Source organism: Melanotaenia boesemani, chromosome 12 (assembly GCF_017639745.1).
Source record: "Melanotaenia boesemani isolate fMelBoe1 chromosome 12, fMelBoe1.pri, whole genome shotgun sequence".
In the NCBI taxonomy this organism is placed as follows: Eukaryota; Metazoa; Chordata; class Actinopteri; order Atheriniformes; family Melanotaeniidae; genus Melanotaenia; species Melanotaenia boesemani.
In genome coordinates this window covers 15,966,512-15,993,808 of record NC_055693.1, presented here as the reverse complement: position 1 = coordinate 15,993,808, position 27,297 = coordinate 15,966,512, and the positions used below count along the sequence as shown (strand labels likewise).

At 39.2% G+C, this 27,297-nt stretch overlaps 1 protein-coding gene across 1 annotated transcript; it reads right to left on the bottom strand.

Moving 5' to 3' along the window:
• Positions 1–1,098: 1,098 nt before the first annotated feature.
• tbl1x (transducin beta like 1 X-linked) lies at positions 1,099–25,955 on the bottom strand. The gene is made up of 15 exons (XM_042001756.1): positions 25,458–25,955; positions 6,271–6,376; positions 5,578–5,723; positions 5,099–5,318; positions 4,045–4,177; positions 3,762–3,903; positions 3,593–3,656; positions 3,363–3,460; positions 3,148–3,208; positions 2,885–3,006; positions 2,733–2,807; positions 2,520–2,647; positions 1,825–1,990; positions 1,641–1,742; positions 1,099–1,520 (listed from the first exon to the last, which is right to left on the bottom strand). Exons 2-15 carry the CDS (start codon positions 6,326–6,328, stop codon positions 1,494–1,496), a joined length of 1,542 nt encoding a protein of 513 aa, XP_041857690.1. The 5' UTR covers positions 6,329–6,376; positions 25,458–25,955; the 3' UTR covers positions 1,099–1,493.
• Between the last annotated feature and the right edge of the window lie 1,342 nt (positions 25,956–27,297).

Here is a 27,297-nt window from a genome sequence, read left to right as displayed (position 1 = left end):
AATTTTAGATCCCATTAAGCAGAACCAGGCAAATATACTGCACAATTTTAAACCCTCAACCACAACACAGGCATTTCAAATCAATCAGAGAAATTTTTCAACAAATCACAGCTAGCATTGAATCTCTTCTGGAGCAACAGCAAGACTTCTGCATGAACTCCACCTTCCAATCAATATGTAATCTGAGTGTTCAGTGGCCTGATCGGGAAGTGCCAAAGAGGAACACGGTGATGCTAATCAAGCTGTAGTAACTCTCTTTGTTGAGATGAGAGATGGTTGTGTATGTGGATTTTCCTGATCCACATACACAACCATCTTAAAGCAGCAGACCCAGCAGGAGACTGATGACTGCCAACGCCCATATGGTTGACAAGATAATCCCCTGAACGCAGCTAATGAGGTGCACATTTCCTCTCTGGCTTTCAGTGATCAATAGAGGAAAGTAAGGTTGCTCAATACCTTTCTTGATTGTAACTCATTAGAACAAGAACAAAAAGACCTTCGGATACGGTTGGTCGAGTTATCATATTAAAAGAAGCCGATGATGATGATGATGAGACATGCATTTCAGTAAAAGCGTTCTTGTCACATATTGACTGCAAATATGTGACAGCTCTAACCATTAGAAAGCCCCTTTAGATGGCAATAAAGCGTACTGTATATAAACATATATACACAGTATATAAGTCTGTGTATTAATCTAATTTACATAACTTTACATTCTTGAAATTTACATCCAAAAAGGCAGAAAATTCTTTTTGTAAACCACACTTTTCACATCTCTTCCACAAAATGACATTTCTTATCTCGTGTGAAGTGAGCACGTCATTTTGGGGGTGAGGACTATTTTCTTGGCAGGTTTTCCCTCCTGTTGACCTGATCTTAAAACCGAGCTAAGAAGCATCTTGTAGCAGGGTAGTCTTAAAACAAACTCTTGTCAAAAGACAGTAGCAGTGCTTCAGCAGTGTGTACCAGTTACTTTCATCCTGTTGCCTGTTAGTTTATTTGGAAATGAAGTAACAATTCCTCAGAGGAATCATACGTCCACAGCCTTCCCTTCACAATTTGTTGCCTTCCACAGCCCAAACACCTGTCTCTCATTATCACATCTCTCTTTATAAAACTTAGCTCATCTTTGTTTTTCCACTTTCACAACCCGATAACAGCAGGATGCGTGGCCCGCGGGGATCACAGTACGTCCTTATTAGAAACCTTTTAATACATGGATGTGCCAAGGGAGTTGAGTCCTGTCTTGGGGATTTCTGAGCCAGTTTCCATCTCATCTCAGGCTTATCATAAAACACACATCAACAAACTGTAAGGTGCACTGATTTCAGGTGGTGTTCAAGCCGCTGCCGCCATCTGGTTTAACTCCTGCGAGGGGTTTGTTTCAGTGCACCTTTACAGTACTTCTTCAGCAAGAAGAGTGTTGCTGATGTCAGAAGAAGGCAATTTCTGCACATTCCAGGATTCATCGACATAACTTCAGGCAGCTACTTCCGAAGATCAAGAACACAAACCTGGAATGGAAAGAATTTGGTAGCAATGAGAACATGTTTCAAGCAATATGTCTGGATTTTTTTTAACTTCTTATTCCTAAAGAAACACTTGTGTTGTCAGTAAGAAACTTATAGGCTTACCGAGCCATCTGAGGCACTGGCCCCAACTTTATCCCCAGTGCTGTTCCAGCACACCTCAAAAATGCCACCAGTACCCCTGTAGCTGTGCACCAAGGCCCCAGTCTGAAACAACAGCACAAACAAATAAAACAACCAACTACTTCTACTAAATCTCTTAGCTGCTGCCTAGTACAGCCTGACTTACCGTGGTGTTCCAAATGTGGACACATTTATCAAAAGAGCCGCTAGCGAGGTGTTTGCCATCGGGGCTGAAGGCCACACTGTAGACGGGCTCCTGGTGCTTGGTCAGTGTGTGAATGCAAACACCTCGTTCGACATCCCACAGACGCACCGTTGAGTCAAAAGATGCACTGTGTGTAAAAATATAACAATAAGATCAGCACTAAAGCTTCCATGTTTATCTTTGTTGTGACAATCATTGTTTTTATTGTATTTCAGCAGTATATATTTTATTATTATTTCCACTAATTGATGAAGCAGTTAAGGAATCTCAGACTCAAACTGCTTCATGAAAGAAGTGGGGAGATAAAGTATTTCAGTACTTCATCTTGGCATAAACAGGTAAAATTAAAATAGTCTGGATGCAGCAAATGGAAATAAATTCACAAGGGTGTTCACTGAGAGCCGTCGCATGGACACCAGTTGAGTTACAGGCGGGTGTGCTGGGCTGTTAGGACGGACTGTAAATTTTTGAGACATTTAAATTGGAACATTCACACATTAACACACATCTGGGTCTGCTTGTAGGGCTGTAGGCCTCTCACCATTGCTTTCACTGGGATTGTAGCTGGAAAAATGTTTTTTTTTTTTTTTTTTTTTTCTTCTGAATCCCAAACACTCCTACAGATCAACGTGAGCTATGTGTGAAAAATACCACACCTGGCAAGCATGATGTTGGCGTTTGGGTTGCTTGTGCTGGGCCCTGTGGGGCTCCACTTGATAGTGTAGATTTCTTTACTGTGAGCCTGGAGGTCGTGGACACAGGACTCCTGCTTCATACTCCAAATCTGTGTGATAGCAATAGCAAATTATTAAAAAAAACTCCTCATGTTTTGTTTCTGTACTTTATTACAGTGAGGATCAGAAACTTACCTTTAAGGTCATGTCATCTGAGCAGGAGGCAAGCAGCATACCTGATGGATCCCACTTAATGGCATTAACTTCATTCTGCAAAACACAACACGTTAGAATGATTGTCAGGTAAGTCACAGAGTCAGAAGAGCAACATGAAAAAAGCTGCTCACCGTGTGGCCCTGGAAGGTCTTGAGGGGCCGGTCGCTGCCAAGGCGACATACATGGATGCACATGTCAGTGCTGCAGGAGGCAAACGTGGTGTTGTTCTGCCAGTCAACATCCAGAGCCGGGGCTGTGGAATGTTTTAATGCACACTCATTAGGGGTTTGGAGGATTCTGATACCACAATACAAGTGGACAGGCAGCATTCTGCATAATGCAAAATATCTGCAATGGTAAGTTATGATTCTACGTGCACAGTGAGCTGACTGACCTGAGTGAAAAGGGAACTGCTGCTTGGCTTCCCCTGTGTGTGCATCCCAAATGATTGTCGTCTGAAATATTAACAGTACAATTTAAAACACAATCTTAATTTTATACACAACTTGTGCAGCTGCTTATGGATAAAACATGAAAATGTCACAAATATAAGTAAATAAAATCCCAAGAAATAGAACAAAGTATCATCCTAAAAATAGAATGAAATACCTTATCTACACCAGCGCTGAGAATACAGTTCCCCTTCTTGTTCCATTTGAGTGCAAATATGGGTCCTTTGTGCTGTCCCAATGTGCTGGCCAGATTTCCTAATCAATCAGAGTCAATTTATTTTTAGAAAATATCTCTTAAAAAGGTCACAGATTGCATTGTTTATACTAACAGTGCAATAAACCTAATGACCATAGAATCGTTAAGTGTGACAGTGATGGAGGACATACCGTCCTTTGTCCATATCCTGGCGAATCCATCATAAGAGCCCGTTGCCAGCAGAGTCCCATCGCTCTGTTGGAAAGAAAACGTATCTGTTACTCATCTGTGCTCAGTTGTCTGTCTACCACATGGCAAAGATTCAAGGAAAGCGACGAGGACAGGTGATGTGAAACCTACATTCCAGTCTAGTGAGGTGACGTCTTTGTTGCTGGGAACATCCTGGCCGCCTTCTCGGATACAGTGGCGAAGTACTAGCTGGGTGGAGTTGGAGTTATTGTTCTCGTTTAGGTTCCAGATCCGGGCGGTGGAGTCGCCCGAGCTGAACAAGGGAGGGGTCAAAAGATTGCGGAATATAAGCTGTCAACGCTGGTTCCGATGAAGCCATATATCTTACAAATACACATAATACAGCATGACAGATCCAGAGTGAATAAAGATGCATCTCAGAACAGAAACTCACCCTGAAGCCAGCAGATCGCTGACAGGGTTCCAGGCACAGATGAACACTTCAGACTCGTGGCCTCGGAGCACTGTGGCTTTACTGGCTGGTATCTCAACATCAACATCCATCTCCATGGGCTCACTGTGGTTATCTGACGAGAGTGGGCGAACACAAAAGATGGACAGATGCACATAAATATTTATATAGATCTCAACAAACAGGCTAACACCTACCTACACATTCCAAAAGCTTTAGATGCAGGGAAAATAAATTTACAGCTAATAAACATTTACTGGACAAACGTTTACTGAAGTGAATATCTCAGTCTGACTAATTTGTTAGGCACACAACACAATGAGAATCCACTTAAGGTTAGTCAGTAACTGATCTAAATTTAAGAGAATAGAAATCCTCCCTGTATCATCTAATTTTACTCAAATCCAGCTCTTCAGGTTGTCATCCACACTTTAAATTAAATACCTTTGGGGATGTGCTGACAAACATTATCTCCTCCTTTTTTGTGTAAAGTGCTTCACCTCTCTAGTTTCTCTCACAAAGCTGAACAACCAAAGGTATCACCTTCAGTGAATAGCTAAGAAGGCTACGATCACTTAAGGACATGTTTACTGATGCAGGGAGAACGGCTGCCCTGGTATCTTTAATATCGACACTTCTGACACTTGAGCAAAAGGCCACACAGAGGAGATACATAAATCTTTGTGACATTAAGTGGATGGATGCTCCATTAGTTTTCAAAACAGAGCATTAATGAAAGTCATAATTCTGTCATAGCTGAGATGAGACAAAATCTGGTGACTAACAAAGCTCTGTTGAAATGAGCTGGCACAATCTTGGTGTAATTGTTACAATGACAATAAAGATATTCTATTCTATTCCTAGCATTTTACACACACACAAAAAAAAAAAAAACCATAACCGTCTTAACAGCTACAAATATTTATGCTTTTAAGACACCAGGCTGTACTCCTGTTTGCCACTGGAGACAGCCACCTGATCGCCTAATTTTTTCGAACACCCATATTGATACCAGTATTTAGAAGGTTAAACTTACTCATGTTGTGAGTACCGTTCTCCTCTCCATTAACAGTGGCTTCTCCGTTCTTTGGTGTGTTTGACTGATGTCCAGAGGTTGAAGCCGATATAGTGCAGGCAGCCTGTTGCTGGACTAGTTTGTCACGGAAGGCCTGCTGCCGAGTCTGCACCACATCTGGCATCACTGCATCAATGAGCGACAGCGATTCAATGGGTCGACCATCGAATACGGTGCCATCCTGTCACCATTGGGGAAGAAATTTATAATTATTAGCGACTTGCTTCGTGTTAGGCTGTATAGCAATTATTAGTTAAATAGGTGAAAAGTCTTTCCTTACTGGCAGCCCTCTGTATTTCTAACAGTACTTCAGTGTTAGGATGAATAAAAATATTTGAAGCTACCCCAGTGTGTTAGCTAAGCAATCAAAGTTTGTCTTTGTATCATTAAGCAACAAAAGACGTCTGTGGAAGTCAGTAACAGCAGCTCTCTATACTCACCTCATTAATGCTGATTTCTGCCTCCACATACTGAAGCCCTTTCTGTAGGATGGAGATAAGGGCTGCAGGGGGCACTAGTGTTCCATTGATGTTCGACTGGCTGATGTGGCTCTCAATGCCAAAGGTGAATGCTGAGTGGGAGAAACCTGAAAACAAAAACACCATGCCCAAGATGTACACAACAAAAACACAAATATTCAAAGAAATGCCTTATCTAAACCAAATAGGGCTAACAGTACTTGAACACCACATTGCATATCAGTATGATATTTGAGAGCACTGCAAGGCACACCAATGTCAACGCTGACTACTCAGGTCTGCTAAATTCTTGCACAATGCCTCATTGCTTTAGACATAGTCTCAAACAGTTACGAAATAAGGCAGCCATCAGTGTTCCAGGTTGTGAAAATGAAAAGCAATAAAAGAACCTAACAGTTTTCACATTCCAGGAAAGGAGAGTGCTGCGATATTTTAGTGTAAGTGAGAGCATGCTCTGTTTAATCAACCATAACATAAAAACAGAATCATATTATTCGCTCTGTCTCTGAGATTAATGATAACTGCATCCTCATTGCTGGCAGTCCTCTGCTATACAAAATATCTATATCCATGTCTTGTTGTAGACCTGAGTAAATTCTTTTTGTTTCAGCATGATTAATTTCAATATGTTTTTCAGATATTTGAGAGACAAACCTGACTCTTGGAGGTATCTGTAGACCAAGAAATTCACTTCGTCACTGGTAATACTCATCTTAGCCTGATGAAAGGGAGGAGGTATCCTGGAAGGCTGAGCTCACTCCTGAAATAAAAACAAAATAATTAAATAAGATCTAAGAATAACAAAAGTTCTATGATCTGGCACAATGCATTTACATACGATAGGAGTATGTTCACTGGCTTGTATGGCATTCAATAAATAACCTTGATCCAGTTCTGGTAAAAAATTATATACTTGATTCTACACAGTATCGGTTTTGAGTGACATGTGCCAAATGATGCAGTCATGTGCAAACATACAAACACACGCATATAGGACATTCCTGATTCCCAGCCTGTTAGCTCATGCTCACCCTACTTTTACCCAGTGATGTGTGATTTCTTACTTCGATGATGTCTGTGGCTGAGATACTTAACCAGTGAATCCATATTTAATACTAAATTTAAGCGTTTAGAGACTTCTCTGGCTTAATGAGACTGTCTATATCAATTTAGCCTCCACTGTGAGCTCACTGGGGCTTCCCCTTAGTGACCCAGCCAACTGTAGATGGAAAGAACTCTGATAAAGCGGGAAGGATATTAAATTGCTATTCGACTGTCCATCAGAGGGAGCGAACAAAAACTATATTAAAACACACAAATGTGTGTAGTGTATACTACAGGAAGGAAAACGCAGAGGACAAAATAAAAAAAAGAACCAGACTGAAACCTGAGAATAAGTTGAGACATGCACGTGTAAAACCATTTCCTGCACCTGCACCCCTGCTGGGAGGTAAAGGGACAGGCATTTCACAAAGAATACAATGGAGAAAAGAATGAAAGGGTGGTGTCAGGTATGAAGACTGGATGGCTGTCCAACTTTATTTCCAAAGACGGTCCAGGCCCACTCATGATTCGCTTTGGTAGCATAGCAACAAGAGAGATCGAGCAAAAATGGACAAAGAATGGTGTTGTCCCAATTACCAGTGGGCATTCAACCAGATGGGCTGAACATGTTACTCAACATGAATTATTCAGACTCTCACCTTGGTATATTCTTTCAGTCTACCTTGAATGAACCACAGCACACACACAAGCTGCAATTATAAAATCATAATTGCTGCAGCATAAAATCCTGCAAAAACAAGACATAAACTACTCAACAAAAACAGTCTGACCATTTCAATGATTCTCATAATCATTTACCAACAAATCACACTAAAAAAAAAAAAAAAAAAAAAAAAAAACTTCCATCTCCCATAAACAAAACACCACCACTCAAGCAACTGTACCCTGTTTTGACCACAGTAAGCATGTTTCTCTTTGGCTAATTAGCTTACATATGGGACTAGGAAGGGCTGGCCACATCAAAGCAATGCAGCCACTGCTCCCAAGACAGCTACAGCTACATACCAAACAACTGGAAATGTAATTAACAGGCAGCCTGGAGGGGTTCAGGTCCCATCAGTGCAGGGCAGCAGCAATAATCCTTCTATCAGATGGGCCCATAATGCCACCATCCATTACACAACTCCCCCAGCATACAAGTTTCCCTTTCACCGAACAATGGGCCTTGCAGGAGACCAGGCACTGTGCTAACCTCTGAAACAGTTCTATGGTTTATCCACTGGAGTGATAAGTGGAGTCAAAGTCTGAGAGATTATTCCCCTTCACTACAAGATACAGCCTCACAAATGACCACAGAAATGAATAACCATCTCTCTGAGACGGGTTCAAAAGAAAATGAGTGTTAAAATTTCCTGAAGGAAGGATTTATAGCAGGAGTGCATGATTATTTGGATTAGTTCAATTTAGGTCTATTACTGTCATTTTGAAAAGCATGAAATTTATTTAAAGTTAAACAATGGCATGAAAATAATAAAGAATTTATTGAAAAACTACCAATGTAGTCCAGACACAAAGTTAATGAGGGCACATATTTCAGTAAGATACAAATAAAATCAAGAAGATCCCAGTTGATGTATTGCAGGCAACCTGCATGCCCCACACAAAATCTAATCCTCGTGGATTAGGTTGCTATAGCAATATGAATCATGTCACACACTGAAGGTAAAAGAAATCCAAAGCCATGCCCCTGGTTGGAAATATCAAGCAGCTTTACTGCTTTCAAACCAAGACACATAGAAAGTGTGTTGATTACCGCCTGTGCATTGGATGAATGGTATTGTGCATTACATTTTCAAAAAAATAGAAGTCTGCCCATTTTCATTCACTCCGTGTTAGAGATTGAACTGATTTTAAATAAATAAGTTTTTTGACATTATATAGTTGAGCTGCTCAATTAAATAATCAATTAGTCATTCAGTAAAAAATTAACTGGAAAAAACATTTACATGTCAAATAAATCACTATATTGCAATAGAAAAAAGGATCTACTCCTTCCATGCAAGGGAACGTACTCGGTAGTATCATAAACCCAGTATCAATTATGTCACAATTAGAGAAATAAATCAAAATAAGAACACTTATCCAACCCTTTGTATTCATCTTATTAATTGTTGAATAACAGTAAACTGCTTTAAATAGCTTTCCATTTTTAAACATTTAAGTGACATCTTCAAACCATGTCACCATCTTAAAGGCTAGCTGGTATTGTATTCAGACCTTATTCAGAGGACAAATAAAACAAACTTTTTGCCAAGATTACCAAATGTAAACAACTAACTGGAGAAAAAAAAAACAGACAGGACTTACCAAAAGACCTAATGGGTTAATGATGAGAATCCCTGCTAGAAATATAGGCATGTTTGTATGGATATTACATTACAAAAGCTGCCCTTCAAATACAGGAACAGTGGGCAGGCATGAAGTGACACATACATTATCAGGGATGGCCTGGATTCAACTAACTCACAAGGTAGCTTCATAATTTTAACAACTTTGGTTTTTGCGTGTCTGAACAACTGAAGTTACAGATGGAAGCTATTGCTCTCCAAACCTAAAACAACAACAAAAAAGACCTAACAAAATAAAGACAAGACCGTTCCGTTTGTATCATCTTACATAGTAAATCAGAAATATTTTATATTGATATTTTAATCCCCTAAATCCCATACAGTTGGCAGCAAAATAATTCAACCACGGACAGTTTCGTTCATCTTCTCTGCCATTGATGTGTGCAATTTTTGTTCTGTTTTTGGGGCCCTTGTGGATGAGTACAGTGAGCCTGGTCTGCTTCCACTGATGGTACACTTTGTTTGGAGCAGTGTGAATGCATATTTGCACTCTGATGTGGAACGAAGAAGCAAACTCTGGTCTGCTTGAAAATCAGGGGTCTCCATTCAGTTGCAAGTAAACTATGGTGCAGTTCGCTGACAGTGTGAAAGCAAAAGGACCATACAATGAACCAAAGAGACGTGACTTATTGTACCCCATCACATCAGATAACTCGCGGCCTCTGCTGCTCCTCATACTGGACAGATTATGGCAAAAACCACATTTGATTTAACTACCAAAGTAGAAACAGAAACCCCAAGAATGAATAAATTTATTGTTGCTCCATTATTTACTTGCAGTGAACGAGCGGTTTTTTTATCCTGACAATGAGCCACATTTTCTTCCTCTTTCTACTTAGTCAGTGGACGTGTCAGGGAACATTGCCCTGACCGAGCAGTTGTAACTGTGAGGCATTGTTCAGGTGGTCTGCTCCATTTGAACAAAGTACAGTGAGAAAAGCAAACCAAATGAAGATGTAAATTTATCAGAATTTCCCCCCCAATCAAACTGAGTCCCCCAGACTATCCTGGTGTCAAAGCGTTCTTATGTCGCGGACCAATATGCTAGAACAAATCATCAGTTAGATCAGAAGTTAATAGTCATGTGTACTTGGTTTATGAGGCTCACAGGACATCAAAATCTTGAAAGAAGGTCTAGTCTTTTTGATATTTTCAAGGAGCCGGTGGGAAAGGAGTGTTGAGTAAACCTTCGACAAGGAACCAAAGTCAATCATCAATAGTTGAACAATAGTTGAAAAGGCAGCTATCAGCTTGCCAAAGACTGATCCACAGTAGGGCTGCATACTATCATGAAAAAATGTGATAACGCTGTTAAAAGAATAGATGATGACATGATTTGCGATTTAAAAAAAAAAAAAAAAAAAAAAAAAAAAAAAAGCTATATTAATCTATATAAATGCTGCTTTGACGTTAGTAGTATTGTTTTAGCTAACGCTAGATTTTAGTAATGGCGGAATTATGCTCGCGCGGCGTCTGCGTAACCGCCGTAGGCTCGGCATAGCTCCGCAGAGGCTCGACACGCACCTCTTCTAGACCTGACGTGCACCCCTGCTAAGCAGACAGTTACGCAGAGGTACTCCCTTGTGATTGGTCAGTTTTGGATCACGTATTGCCGGATATCTGGATCTTCTTGCTGAATTTGTGTGGTAACAACCGTTTTAAAAACAATAGCCAGTGGATCAAGTTGATGAGAGGCTGATCAAACTATTTCTTTATTTTCTTCCACAAGCTAATAAAGACACTGAACCATACTGGACTCCGTTGTGGTTTTAAAATAGAAAATACCTATCGAACTGAAAGGAACCATCAAAAGAACTCTGACAAGTTTACTGGCCGAAACTACCCCTGCTGCTACCTTCAGGTTAGGAGGAGAAACAGAAACACAACACCAAAACTACGCACACCCCCTATGCTCGAGAGCGAGAGCAAACTCACCAGCATCAGCTACACTGTAAGCGACGGCATACAGACGACATGCAAGCATAAATCTGCCTTAAGTCTTCTTGATAAAAATCATTTGGCCAGTAACACAAACAGATCACGTAGAATGGTGTTCTATAGTCTTAAAAGACTAGAGGTAAAATAGAAAATTGACAGCCTTTGCAAAAGTTTTAAGCTGTTTCTTTACCAGATTTTGATAAATTGTAAGGTGATATATGTTTTATATTCCAGTGTGGATTGTTTGTTATTAAAAGCAGTTTGTCAGATCATGCAGAATTTACATTAATGTACTGATGTCTAATATGAAAATCAGAATACCTTTGAGATCGCCTGATAAAATGCCCTCATCAGTAACTGTGGACCAGCCTAAAGTTGCCAGTCCAGCTATCCGTGCCATCGTCCATGTAAGCAGATAATTAAGACTAGTGATCGCCGCAAGACAGTGCAACACACAAAACAGCAGCTGGATTTTTCTATAGCTCCTAGTGGTTGTATTGTAGGTGGCAGTGGAGTTTAAATGTGTGTCCCTTGGTGGTTGGCACAGATATAGTATATTCGACATATCTTGCAGAGTACTTGTGTTTGTAGTGTATCATCTCTCTTCTACCCAGCATAGTTTCAAATAGCCAATGTGCTGTTCTGTTTAGCCACGAGTTCTTCTGCATCCACATTTTTCTTGCTCCTCTGATCCTCCTACTGCAGCTGTAAGCATCTACATGAAGCAAGCATCCAGGACAATAAGCGTCCATTTGATTCGCCACTAATGCACACAGAGCATGAATACACAGCAGCGTTTGAAACAGTGTCACTTCCTTAAAATATGCAAATAGAGTTTACTATTTATCACACTTTAGGCGTTGTTACAATATGTATATCGCACAGGCTAATATCACAATGAAGGCAAATTTTCAATATAATGGGCAGCCCTAATCCATACTCACTAGTATTTTGGCCCAAATAATAACAACCTTCAAGCTGTAGTACAGTAAAACTGAGTTGGAATTCTTAGAGTAAAGAAACCAACACAGGAGTTTCATTTTTACCAGTAGCCATTACCACTACTGCTTTCACTACATGTTTTTTCTTTCTTTTTTACTCCCTATTCCAGGTGTAGTACTTATTAGATCTCAACTGTCTATTTGCTGTACATAATCTAAATTTGCAACTATTAGAATTCCGGTTTTTCCTTGAACTATAACAGCTCTCCAACACAGTTGCCATATATGTAAAAGAGCATAAATGCTTTGAATATTCTTTCAAAGCCCATCCACAAGATTAAGGGCATATCCACATCAGCCTTTTTTATTCAATCCTAGTCTGTTTGCTCGGAAAGTCCACTTCATTTGGGGTATTGTGAATGCACAAAAGAATTCTGATTCAAATAAAAGAAGTGGACTCAACCACCTACAAACGCAGGTCTCCGCAGGTCCATTTCAAAAGGACCAAAAACAGAAAGCGGACAACAAAACAAAGAGCATTGTGGGTTCAGTGCAAGGCATCACGGGTAAAAACAACCACAAAATATGCACGTGTGGGGCAATAGGCGGCCACTAACCAATAAATCAATGAGCATTATTCTTCGTCTTCACCTTTAGTAATACTTGGTGTAGCGCCACCTCTGGAGAGTGGAACACATGACCCTGGTGTAATCAGGGTAACATGTAAGGTGTAACCTCCAACAAAGACTAATTGGAGGAGCAGATCAGAGCATAAACCCTTTATTCATTATATTCCATCACATGAGGATTTTCAGCAAAGGGAGGAATCAGTTTTACCTCAAAGGTTTTTTTTATATCGCAAATATGTCTCAAAAGACATAACACTGATATTTATTCTTTAAATTAACTAAAAATAGCAAAAGGCAGCATTAACCTTTTTTTCTTTTTGATTGAAAGGGAGTTTAAAAAATCATGCCACTGCAATGGTTCTATGTGTGGCTAATTAAACAGGAATTTTCATGTAAATCTTCGACCCATTTCATAAGATATTATTTAGACATTTGAGTTGAAAATAATATTGTGAACAGCTTCACAAGCAGTCATCTCCAGCACATGTAGGTTTAAAAACAATGATGTTAAAAACCTGCATACCACACACCCCATTTTCTCCTGAACAGTCACCTCCTGACAGATGTGCAAACAAGACCTGGAAACAGCAGCCATTTTCTCTTGAACTGCTCTGCTGAGTAAAACCCTGCTTTGAAGCTTCTGGTTGGGCTGCAGTCTTGAAAGGGGGGAGGGGAGTGTATGTGTGTGTGAGTGAGAGAGAGAGAGAGAGAGAGTTAGAGAGCATGTGTTTGCTAGTGTGTGTGTGCATGTGCATGTATGGGGGGAGACCAGAGAGGGGGGATGGTGGAAGAAGAGCTGGGTGATAAATAATGATTTCCACACAGGTAATCACAACAACCATTTGTGTATTGTCCTTTGCCTTACTCAATGAGTGAGAGTAAATGTAGGTCAGCAAAACTGTGGGGGATGGTAGCCTTTAGTCACAGGGGAAACACTTCTCCCACGCTTCCTTTGGGTGGCAACACTTTTAATGTTTACCAGTGGTGGCAAACTGTGCACTAAGAGAGACAACAGTCTGCAGGTTTCCATTCCAACTGAAAACTCCACCCACTGATTAACATCTCTTTAGAGGATAATATCTCATACGTGAAATTACCTGCTGAGGTAATCCGCTAATATAAAACCCTAGCAACTGTAGGCCCTCCATTGCACATGGCTAGTCAGCCCAGGACCTGGCAGGCCAAATTTACTGGGCCTTTCAGTGCAAAACTAAAACAAGATTCAGACATCCTTTCGTAGATCATCTGTAAAATACTTTCAATAGCATTTCATTTTATTGAAAGGTGCCTTTTCAACCCATCAAGTCTGATGCGACCAATTATGTCTAAGGTTTCTTGGCCATATTGTCCAGCCCTATGACCTTTAACCTACATGTTGAAAGTAACAATATGGCGAGCATAGAGGTGTTGCATTCAAAACATAAACACAGTTTTGACAGCCGCACAATGGCTTCTGTGGGTAAGATGTTAACTGGGTCTTAAGAAAAATCCTCTAGTGACAGGTCACACAAAACATAACAAACCTCGCCTCTAACTAGCCAAAAATAATTTCTATTTCCAAAGGCTGTTTGGTTCCAAAATCACTCATCTGTAGCTAAATTGAGTAAAGTAAAGCAAACAATGCCCCCATTTCACCACGTTTGTTTAGTGAAACATGTCACAGCAAGGACATTTCAAAAACAAACCCACTTTGGACAGGCTAACAGAGCTTTATAGGACAAATTTTCAATATACTCGTCATTGTTGTGGACTGTAGATGTGGTGAAAGAATTACACATCCCAAATGACACCACCAAGTATGTCTTTAAAATCCTCCCTGGCAAAGATTGGAGAATGGTTACAGACTGCAAGCATGACTGAAGGACTCGTGATCATTTTCAGTTTCAAGTGTCAAAAGTTATGATCCCCCCTCTGATGAACTGCCTGCCATAAGAAAAACAAACAAACCCCCACTTATCCTACTTGTCTATTGTAAATATTTAGTAATCTCTATAGAAAAAAAAGGCGACAAATGCTAAAAGTATGGAAATCCAGGCTCTTCTCTCCTGATGTGCAGGTTCTTTACAATACAGGAGGGGAGGGAAAAGAATAGAACATAGGGCTGGGCAATTAATCGAATTTTAATCGCAATTACGATCTGGGTTTTCAACGATCATAAAAATTAAATGGTCCGATTATTTTTTGTCCTTCGATTTGTGCTGTTTTCAAATCGAGCGCAGCTGTCATTGCAGCGCTTTGCTGCAGACTCCTCCCACAGCCCCGACCGCTTTAGTTTTATTCAGAACGAGTTGCAGACACCTGGACACACGGGAGGCGGCGTCGCTCATTCTCCATCATTTTCTATGTAAACTTGTGCGAGGAAGCGAAAATCGCTGCGCTCCTCCAGCCAAGCGACAGGCGACAGTCGTTCATGTAAAATGTTGCGTTCGTGAACACAGGGGCTTGCGACGCAACACAAAAAAAATAGAAAAATGTTCAATTTTTGTGAGTCGCAACTAAATATTCCACCAGCTCCCAGAGTCACAGAGAGACAAACGTTATAAACAAACAGAACTTTTTTCTCAATTAACACAGTGAACAATCCGGGATTTCAGAAACTCATCAAGACTTTGGACAAATGGTATTACTGCCATCTCAACACCATTTTAGTGGACTGTCTCTTTCTTCCCTGTATGATGAGTGTAGTGAGGGTGTTGTGAAAGACGTGGTGACAGTCCGATGTTTCGCCACCGCTACGGACCTGTGGTCAAGCCGCACCAGAGCCGCGTAGAAATGTCGCGCTACATTTTATTGACGCGGATTTCAACGTGAAAACGAAATGTCTCCAGACTATTTTTTTCCCCAGATCACACCAGGCGGAACATAGCTGCTGGTCTGAGACAAACAATAGCTATGGGGACCTGGTGGAAAGAAACTAGTCGGCATTACCACAGTAAACACTTCAAATGTCACCCCCCCCCCTACAATTGTGTTAAATAATTGAGATCTCAATTTCAGTCAAAATAATCGTGATTATCATTTTTCCCATAATCGAGCAGCCCTAATAGAACATTTAAATTGATTGTCCCCTTTATAACAAAAAAATTGGAATATTCAAAAGTGGGCAAAAACTATTGGTCATTAATTGTATTACTCTACTATCCAACATTATTACATCTAGAGTCTAGACTGAACTGAAAATACAATTATAGAAACAAGATTACCCATCCATGTAACTCACTACAAATTTATTAAGTGCTGTGGAGTCTTGTGACACATCTTTCTTGGATAGTAGTTATATATATATATATATATATATATATATATATATATATATATATATATATATATATATATATATATATATATATATATATATATATATATATATATATATATATATATAATTGCATGTATTAAAACAACATAATGCCAGACTCAGTACTGAATATTCTATGGAACCGGGATCCAGTTTGATTATGGACACGTTCAATAAAGAAAGATTACGGTTAACTAGGTTATTGTAAAACAACACTTTGTCAAATCTTGTGGCTCAATCTTGTTCCTTAAAATAACCTGGCTTTTTGGCACCCCATCACAAGATGCAGTGGGAAACGGCCAAGATACTCGACATATCATTTCCAGCTTCTGCTTATTCAATAATTGCAGAGACAATAAATAATTCATTTCAAACTATAAACCTATCTTCATAATCATATGAGTACATTTCTAAAAAGAAATCGCTTATTATTTTATGGTAAGTCTGCAAAATGTTACTCTGATATTCTGGTCAGGAGGTTACATCATCTGAAATCAAATCAATGCTACATCTTTGTGGAAATGAACAGGACGTCTCGGCCAGCTTTATGGAAGCAATCTTTTAGCCTAAGTTAAAAACGGGGATCTTTTTATTTTTTTGTTAAAATTTAAATGCATTTTTGTTTTACATTTATTTCAAAGTTATAAAAGAAAAAAGTAAGAAATAGGTGCCCTTGACATTGCAAGTAAACACAGAGCCCTCAGCCATGTATAATCTTCTTTTTTTTTTTTCCACTAAAATGAGGACTGCACAAACAAGCTGTAAACACTGAGAGACGTCAGTGTGGGCAACACAAGTGTTGCTATGGCGACCAGAAGCTCTTGCTTTCTATCAACAGCTGCTCGTGCCACCTTAAATATCCCCAACCCCCACCCCACCCTTCCCACTCTCTGGCGTTTTCCTTCCACCCGACATCAGGGTCAAACAAACAAGACAGATAAGTGAACACTGATCGTCATTCTGAGCCGTTCCTTAGCTATTTCTTCACCCAGCTTTTTCACCGTGCAAAACTAATACTGTACAACAAAGACTTCCAATCACAGTGTGTGTCCCCTACAAAGCATCTATCCTATCTGTGTACATGTGATAATAGTTTGGGGGTGTTTCCTTTTACATCCTACAACCATAAAGAATCTATCTTTGTATGTATATTGTTATAGAAACATACAGTTGAAATACAACAGAATAGAAATACTAGATATTTTCTTTGAACTGCACTTATATGTTTAGCACACTGATGGTCATAATTACCAAAAATATGTTCAAAACATGACATTGCCACTTATACTAGCTTGTCTTTAGGTTCCCCACTGGCATGGCCAGTTTGTGGTTGAGCAAATTCTACACAAACTAATCTGCAAAAAAATAAATAAACACAAAAGATGCAGTGTGTTGATCTATACATTTACAGAGCTGTGTGCTCAAAGCTACAGACCGTGAATTTACAGTGAAATATACTTCACCGGCTGCCTGGGAAAACACTTCAGGCGGATATCCAATGAGCTCATAAAGAACAGACACAGACAAGCATAACAGACTTTGTACAACATTGAGATTGTTATCAAATGCTGGTTGAGTAACACAGTGTTTGAAGGTATTTTTAAAAAACACACACACACACACCACTATCTTCCCTACTCAACAACTAACAACAATTCCAACAATGAGTGGGAGAAGATCTGGTTAGCATGATGCCACATCTCAAACTACAGATCCTGTTTGGTGACATCCCTTGAAAAGATCTCACTGTGTGATCATGAGATAGTAAGGTGGGGAAACGACATAATTAACACATTGCTGCAAGTTGTTAATTCGTGGAACTGTGACAGCTGAACAGTGGCCAATGGTTATTAATGCACTGGAATAAAATAATCAAGGTGTAGCTACTACTCAGACACGTAAAAAACAAAGAAAAAACTCTCCCAATGTCTGAACTTCATTAGCTTTTCAAACTAACATGATCTTGTGACATTGTGCAAAAGTAGCAAACCACTTTGGGTACATTGTTTAGGGTCATGTATGCACATTTTTAACTTTTCTGTCTTTTTAACACCACTAAAATTACATACCAATTGGTTAGGTTCATGTGATGAGTACAGAGCAGGGTGTCATCCTGTACATACTGTAAAACAACAATATTACATTATTAAACAATAGTTCTATGCTCCAGAGTGCACTCAAATTACAGAAAAAAAATTCTATTGTGTCGATACACATTATAAGATGTGACCACATTTTATCACACTAAATGAGATTCATACAAATAAATTAGTACAGGACGGTTAGTATGATGACCCTCTATCCTTTTTGAATTATCAACCTTGACAATGCAATACTATTTTATTAAAAATATACAAAACTGATACAGTTGATATAGCCTTGAATGTATGAGGCAAAGTACTTGGTGTACTTTCATATGACATTTTTAAACAGTAGTTTCACATCCTCAGACCCACATTACACCTTAGTGTGAGGGTAGTTGGATTCTCACAGCAGCACAATCATCTCGTCTTCAAGAATTTCTGCTACCACAATTCCTTACCTTTATGATATTTTTAATGGGGTCAATAAAACGTGCTTAGGAATATACAACACGATTATTCTGACTGTATTTAAAATGAGATGGCGTGTGTTCCAATAGGCTCCCCAACAAAGAACAAAATACAGAAAATCAATATCTTTATATGTGACTCAAGCTCAGTGAGTTTATTTGTAACTGCTAATTAGCGTGTCAAATCCCTTAAATATCTTTGCTATTTCTGTATTGTGACAGCTGGCATCTGTTGAAGCAATGCTCCACACACAATCTTCCCAAAGGGTTGTTCATGCTAATGTAGCAATATCTAATAATGTCAGCTGGCTGTTCTCTTTCAGTGAACAGGGTACCTTCTAATTCTGCTCAACTTGCCAAAGCAGAACAATGTGTCCCCATATCAGCATATGGTACTGGATCTGTAGCGTTTCCTAGAAATGTGCATGGTGAAACACATAAGTATGATTTCATTATTCCCCCCTATTATTGTGGACTGTGACAACCAGGGGTATTACTGATCATTTATCTCTAAATGGCTTACATCAATATGACATAGGGGTGTGCCATTGTACATATGTGATTTGATTCAATTATCAGGATTTTCAATGCATCTTTTTCCTTCATTCAGGATATTTTTACCCATCACTCTGTGGCTACTTCAAACTTTAAATCCAAACTCTATCCATTAATTTAAGTAACCGAACAAACTTTTCCCCACTCCCTTTAATTTATCTCAAACCATTAATAAATCCAGCACATATCCAACATATTCTTCATATTATGTTCATATTTTATCAAGGAATCTACATTAAAAATGAAAAAGCAATAATTAGGAGCAACGACCGGCAGCTTCTTCTCCTCTTCTAACCTAGGCTGGGAACATATGAGAGCAGCATTTTTGTGGTATTACTATTGTACTTTATTTTAGGTTAAAACATTGTACATATGAAGCAAGTCTTGTCCAGGTCTTGTTTGTTCTCATGTGTAGAAAAACCTAAGTGTTTCCAAATACTAGCCTTCAAACCTGGTGAGAAAATCACATGTTCTGCAGCAATGGCTGAAAGGCTAATTGCTGCCTTCCAGGTATTTACTGTCTGCTGCACGAACACTTTAGGGGGACGGACCGGTCCATCCCTTTAAAGTGTCCGGGCAGAATTTGTGACTTTTGTGTTCCTGTCACACCTCGCAGCTGTGTTCCTGTCATTTAACAATCATGAAAAAGAATTGATTTTGAATATTTACTAATCAGAACTGAATCGGCACATTGCATCGTTATGAATCCATTAAACAGTGAATCTGCCCATCTCTAGCATAACATTAACAAAATTGCAGTGTTACTGTGTCACTGTTTAATATAAAAGGTCAAATTGCAGTTATTCTAATTTAGATTGATTCCTGTCAAATATTCATAAGCTAGAAAACCCTTATGAGATGATACAGCACACAACACAAGAATACAAGAAAAACTGGGCTGAGGAAACATTCCTTTGTGATAATGTGACTGGTGTCGATCACATTTGTGAGCGAATCCCCCTTTATTTCCTTCCTCTGAGATTTATTCCTGTTTAAAAAAATCTAAAAGATATTAATAATAATATAAAGTATTTTCCTGCAGCCACGTCTACAAAACAGAGCTACACTTGACTCAAAGAAGGCCCCTCGATTGCTCACCATGGCCACTAGCAGTGCTGTTTTCGTCAACGATGACAATGAAAAAATTATTTAGTTGACGCCCTTTTATTTCATGACAACAATACGGGGACGAGCTAAACATGGCTTTTTGATGACTAAAACATGACGAGACAAGTGTGAGTTCTCACTGAAAAGACGACACCAGATGAAAAAGTTAGTGGGTAGTCTGTCAGATGGACATTTCTGCCTGTTATGCATGTAATCTGTCTTTCTAAAGTTTAAAAGTATCAGCAATGCTGCTGCATCCTACCACACCCACTGCCGAGCATGCAGATTTCTGCACATAACACCTGTGGTCACTAGTCACTTACACACAACTGAGTTTGTTAAGTCATTGATGGACCATGGCAGCAGCGTCAACAAAGGGGCTTCGTGATCGGAAACGACAAAATTATTTATGGACATACGGTTAATATGATCCATTAGCCTGGATATTTGTTTGAAAAAAAACAAAAACATAATGGGGTTAGATAAGCCTGAAGTGATGGAGAACCCAGACAATATAGCAAAAGTAAGGCTATATCAAGGCAATAATATTTATACTGTCATGACAATCTACACTATTTAAAAGTCCTACCAGCAAATATCACGACTCTGCTCCTGCTACAGCAACAATGCTCGGTTTTTCCACACATGCTGCCGTGTCCTTGTTTTTTTTTTTTTTGCCTCCAGCTTCTCCGTACCTGACACGGCTTCCTTTCAGAAGTCTGCTGCACCTTTAGATTGTCCTGCAGTCCACGTTGTTCTACCTGCCTTGCTTTCTGTTTCCCTTCATAAACTCTGCTAGACTGCCCTCTCCCAGCCATAGAAACCCCTTTCAGCAGTTTGGGTTTCAGTGCACTTAATGATGATGAGGACTTTTATTCCTTCAACGTCACGTATATTTTACAATCTAGCATCAATCCATCTCTGCATACCACCTTTTACAGAATACTTTCACATTATCTGATCCAGAACATTGGGAAACTAAACACAGTGCAAATGGCCACCTGTACCTAAAATAGGTAAAAATTATTATATTTCCGCTGTCCTTCACATACTAAATATTGAAACTAATTTTAATAAATATTTGTGTATATAGTTTTAGGAAAAGTCGGGGACCATGATTTCATTTGACAAAGATATTGAATTATGCTAATTTCAAAATGGTGAAAATGACCATCTTGCGTTAAGACTTTCTCTTTTACTAAAACTGACAAAAAATAGACTAAAACCTTTGATTTTTTGTCGGCTTAAACCAGACTAAAACTATCACACACAGAAATGACTAAAATCTGACTAAAACTAATAAGAACTTTGATTCAAAAGAAGAACTAAAACCAAAAAGAACTTAAACTAAGATGGCTGCCAAAAACAACACTGTCCATTAGATCATCTAACAGCAACGTCACATTGTCCATGATGATAGAAAAGAGAGTGTATATAGCCTCCTCTTCATTGGACTCTGCTATGTGGGTCCCATCTCTCTTCACTCATCACTTCATTCCTCCTCTGCATCTATTGTGTGTTCTATGATTACTACATGGATGTCCATTGTTGTGCTAGTCGCCATGCAACAGCTGTAGCATTGATAGTGATAGCACGGTGAACAGAAAGGGCCGAAGTCTTCCAACTACCATTTCAAGAGACAGTGCAGTTAAAAAAAAAGCCACCAACAATAATCTAAGCATAGGTAGAAGCATAGATAGAAAAGCTACATGTAACATTTAAAACAAACACACACACACACACACACAAAACTTATGTTGCAAGAAAACCCCTTCAGACCAGATAATTTGGTTAAGACCTGAGGTTTTGCTTTCTGTCGATTCCAATAGGACCACTTGAGTATTTATTACACAAATCCAAATAATGTTGCATTTTCTATTTACAATCTAGAGTTTACATTCAATCATGGCAAAGTCAAAATACTTGATGATATCCATCTCCTATATTCTGTTTTTCTTTTTGTAATTTAAATTCAAAAACACAAAAAAGGTATGTTAACATAAATCAGGGTGAGGCCAAAAGATAATGACTATGTAAAAATGTACTTTAAACTTCAGTTATGAGGTTTCTCACTCTGGCACGCATGTGCTTGCACAACTTCCTGAACAGTCATCCACCAGCAGTTTTAATGTCTCCATACACCTTCCTTCCTTCTGAAAGCCTATTTTAAAAAAAAAACTTGTCAGATTATTGTTGTAAAAAAAATTATTCTCATAATAATCAATCCTAAAATTTAGTATCTAATTAGATAATAATTAGCACGGGTATATTCTTAAATGCTACTTTGGTATGAGTTGGTTCACAGAACAGACCAGCCACCTATACCCACTTTAAACAGGCACTGGGAAGGAAGAAGAGAATCAAGATGGGAACAAAAAAAGCAGATAAGAATGAAGACAAGCAAAACAACTGTAAAAATTGTGTGCGCTTTTGAATAAAGATTGTGTGCAAGTGTTTAGGGCCTATTGGGTGGTTGGAAATAACTTTATAATGGCGCATTACTGCCACCAACTGACGCCGGCTGGCGGGAGTGAACTCTGAACTTAGCACTGCCCACTAGTGGAAGAAATTGACACAACAACCATGGCAACGCAAAAGAAGCATGGAAGTATGAGGACGGCGAAGTATGACAATGTCTGAAACGGATGTTCTCATTTACGCCTGTCAGTTATTGGAGACTGACATGAAAACATTTATTGTTTACTCTTCCCAACGAGTCGCGGATGCTACCGCAGGCCCCTCCCCCATCCGTGACAAGAGCCTCGTTCCCGAGCTGCAGGAAAAACCAGCCTGAAAATTAACGGCAGAAGCTGCTACTGGCTGATCCCAAACTGGCTTACAGTCAGGCTTACAGTATGAAGACCATCTCTGCAAAAACTAATAGAGCTTTAAAATAATTCATTCATTTTACATTGTTAATGTCTTTTCTTATATTTATTCATTTATTTTTGTTGTACTGTTTGGATTGTTTTATTTTTGCAGTGTTCGGACTTTCATTAAAAGAATTATTTTTCCCCTTTTATAGTATCGAAAATAGTATCGAGCACCATCCTTTGTATCGAGTTAGAATTTTTTTGTATGATGACAATCCTGTGGCAGATGCTCTTCAATCATTTCAGAATAGCTCATATTCTGTCAATACAATGTTTGTATTAACAGCCTGACATTGGGAGAACATGCTGATTAGCAGAGCATAACCTTACAATGACAGGAGTGAAAGTCTTAAGCAAAAATGGGGAAGAAAAACAGATAATGATAGAAATAATGAAAACAACAGAGTATGCAGCTGGGGAGATGCTTGAGGCATAGTTAAACACTTAATACACATTTAAAGGCATGTGGATTTGTTTTCATTTGAATACACACAAGGACGGGGTCAAGTAACCACAGACACTATTTCACACAATGATAAACAGTGCCGCCCTAAATCCAAAATATAACCAAATGCATAACTACAGCCTTCAACCAGCCAGTACTTGTATGGGTGTAATTACAGAGTAACTACTAGTGTGCCAGTTGGCTGGCAGCCCGTGAACACTGCATGTCTCTTCTGGAGAGAGAGAATGGCTCACCTCCCCCCATGGCCTATCATAAATTAATACCACTAAAGAAATATTTGGACAGCTCAAAACAGAGATTTGCTGCACCACAAGACTGACAAAGGCTTTCTCGGGGACTTCCTTGCCCTACTTACGAGCAGAGGATACAGCTCTGCTTTGAACTCAATATAACAAAATGCTCTATGCTGTTGCCTCTTTGAGTCCACAGTCATTATAACCGAATGTTTTCCAAAAGATCAATTTCAAGGCAAAATGAGGAGGGCAGGCTGCTAAATGATTGAATCATAGTTCTGTATCTACAGCAGGCCACCATTTTCATTTTAAACCTGAGATCCCACATAGAACTAACACCAAAGGCAGTATATTTAATCTGAAACGTAGTATTTTAACAAGAGACAAACATACAATATATTGGTTAACAACATGATATAGTACAAAAGGTAATGGGTGACTTGAAAACCAAATTAAAAGAAATAGGGTAAAAATTGTTTAGCACAAAGAGTATTTTTGACACCGAAAATATACCCTAGTAAGTGTTATAACCTATATTCACAAGTTTATTATTGTAAATTGTACAGACATGATGTGGGAACCGAGTTTAACAGATTCATGTCACACAATCCAGCTGCAACTCAACTTTTAAATAACTCACTCGAATCTGAGCTTTTTGACGCCTGAAATATCTAAAAAAGCTACAGTATCATTTAACCAACCTCCATGTTGCTTCCCCCAAAAATGTTTGACATTACAAATGCCTCCCACCCCCTTAAAAAAGGCTCACTGGTACAGATTCATAGATTATGTTACTGCTCAGTTTTATGAACATAGTGGAAGATAGAGTGCATTCAATTAAGATTGTCACTGTTTTACATTATGTGCTAATCTCTACATTTCTCCTCTAGACGTCGACACAGATGATCAATCATATGAGTCAAATGCTGCTGCACAATAACTTTAGCAGGAAAGAGATTTTCATTTTAAATTATATGCATTAAGTCTTTGGAAAACAAAGCCAATTTTGCATGTTCCTTTGGATTTCCTACATCAATTTATCCTTTCTAATGTGACAATTCAAAATGCAGATTAAAAAAACAACTGCAGGACCAAAAAAAAGGCAATTAGGGTATTGTTTTGATACATAACTTTATGTACAACCAGGTTAAAATAACATTCAACAGCATTAAAGCCACAATATACTTTGATTCGTCAGGATAGTTATAGGTGGCTGAACAAAAACGACACCCCCTATTCTATTTGTTTAATCTTCATGTCATAAAATGTTTCCTTTAAACTTGCCTGTTGTACTTTAATGCAGTTTTAGACAGTGACAGCTTAACATTGTAGTTATACAGTAACATGAACTGGTGGCAGTATCTTGTACAGTTGAATGTCTTCCCCTCCCCCACACCAGAGCTTACTAACTCAGCATGGCAATATAAATATGTCTCATTTATATACAAGCTTAAATTACCTAAAAAGCAACTTTGTGTTAGAGAATGTTTTTGTTGATGTGTTGCTAAACGCAAAATAGACCATTTTATTCCTAGAAAAGAGACATACTTAAACTCGTATTTTGTCAAGGTGTCCACAGATAAGCTATATAAAGTAAGCACGGGGCAGTCTCAGAAAAGTGGATTGTTTAGATTAGGAACAAAAAAGACAGTAAATGAAAAGACGCAAACACGAATTTTAACACACGTGTTAAGTCAATGGGTGACTAAGCTGCGAGCCGGCAACCTTCAACTCAACGCCATAATTACCAATTTATGAAAGTCATCACCCTGTTTGCCTCACAGAGAGAAAGGAGCAGTGCATCTTAAACATTGCCTCTCGACCTTTACTAGCTTACCTTTTTACTGTGAGAGTGAACTCGTGGTGTCCGCCGCCACCTCTTCCTCTTCCACAAGGAGAGCCTCCAACTTCAGTAAGCAAGCTAAGACTTTCCCCCCATTTTCATAATAGTCATATTTCAAGTTCCGACCGCGGTGTGTATGACTCACTGTCGGCTAATTTGCCGTGCTACCAAACCGTGTTCGCCCAGACACGCTCGGAACTGGCGGCAAAGTTGGAATAAGCCGAGTTTCTGTGGCTGAGGCTCGCAGGCTGCTCCGTGGAGTTTCACCGTTCACTGTGAACAGGAGTGTGGAGACAGCAGCGAGCGTTGAACGGCAGCGGGAGAGACGTAGACACAGAAAGAGGGGGAGGTGGTGGTGGTGGAGGGGTGAAGCCTGACTGACCTTAAACCTGAATATTGAAAGCACGACTGGGCATACAGCTTAATTAATTAATTAATTCGCTTATAGATTAGATCTGGTACATCTCAGCCATAATTAGCTAAAGTACAAGCTAGCGTGTCGGTTCGTAAACGCCTACTTGCTTACATAAAGAGATAAACGAGGTGTCTTCCAGTCCAAAGATTGTTTTAACGGCCATTACCACACAACTACACTGTTTTATGTCTAATGGGAGGACTGTGGCTTATATTTGACCAGTAATGCATGTTTATTTTCATAACTTATATAATCAAATTAATACATTAGCTTCAAAATACGCTAAACTGTATTATCATTGTAATATATTTCAGTCTGAGCACACTGTGCTGAGTACAGTTCAGCGTGTAGCCTATCTGGCCTGCTTTGAGCCGCTTCCCCTCCCCCACACTCCACTATTTTTCGCCTGCCTGGTCACACAGCGGTTGATTAATTCTCCTTTCGCCTTGCTCAGTCATTCAGATTTGGAAAGTAAATAACAAGTTGACATCAGTGTGACACATTCCTTTGGTTACCGTACCCACGGTAGTATGTGCGCATCACATATTGTATACTACATAAAAATGCTGTTTGGCTGTTTGCTTTTTACCTGTACAGCAGGTTAGTGAATGAGCCATCCACAAAAAAAAAACTTGGACCAAAAATCTTATCTCTGGACATAGAGCTTTAGGGTTAAGTTAAATATCTTAGCTGTTCCAAAGATTGCAATCTTCTGGATGGAGCTATCTAATGTTTCGATGACCACGGGTACTACTGTTGCCTTCACCGTCCAGGCTTCCTCCAGCTTTTCCTTGAGTCCTTGGTATTTCTTCAGTTTCTCGTGTTATTATTCTTGAAATGACCTTACTTCAGGATGGCTACATAGATCACAAAGGCTGTTTCTGTACACTAAGCTGGGTACTTGGCATTCAGTGAATTATTTTTTTACTGCTAGTATCTTACACCCATGCTGTGAGGTGCTGGATTGTTTCAGGGGCCTCTTTGCACAACCTGCACCTGGGGTCCTTCCTGGGGCGGTATATCTGGGCCTCTACTGCTCCGGTGCTGTCATGATCAGGACCTCTGTGCTGTGCTTCAGTCCAGCCCTCTCTAGCTATTGGTAGGACTTGTTCATATCAGCCACTTGTTGATGGGACATGTACACATGCCATTCTGATCAAAACCATATAAAACCAATTATCTCAAAGCTGGACAAAATCTAAATCACTGAAACAACATGGTTAACTTGTGGTTGTTTTAAGCATCTCCAGACTGTTGCTTGCTTTAATAAATCCCTGATTTGATAACAACAGCATCATATGATAAAATTACCAATCAAGAAATCTGAAGACATATGGAGTGATTTCAGCTTTACTCACATGCACAGTGATCTCACACGAAGAAAGTTGGAAGCAATAAAATGTCTTGAATGTTTTTTTT

What these genes read in the sequence shown, in the direction of transcription:
- tbl1x (XM_042001756.1), bottom strand. Translation starts at nt 6,328, where the DNA reads ATGAGTATTACCAGTGACGAAGTGAATTTCTTGGTCTACAGATACCTC. An exon ending in CAGAAATCAGCATTAATGAG is followed by an intron (nt 5,319 to 5,577) that starts GTGAGTATAGAG and finishes CAATGGTGACAG; the next exon opens with GATGGCACCGTATTCGATGG. An exon ending in AGCGATCTGCTGGCTTCAGG is followed by an intron (nt 3,904 to 4,044) that starts GTGAGTTTCTGT and finishes TCCCTTGTTCAG; the next exon opens with CTCGGGCGACTCCACCGCCC.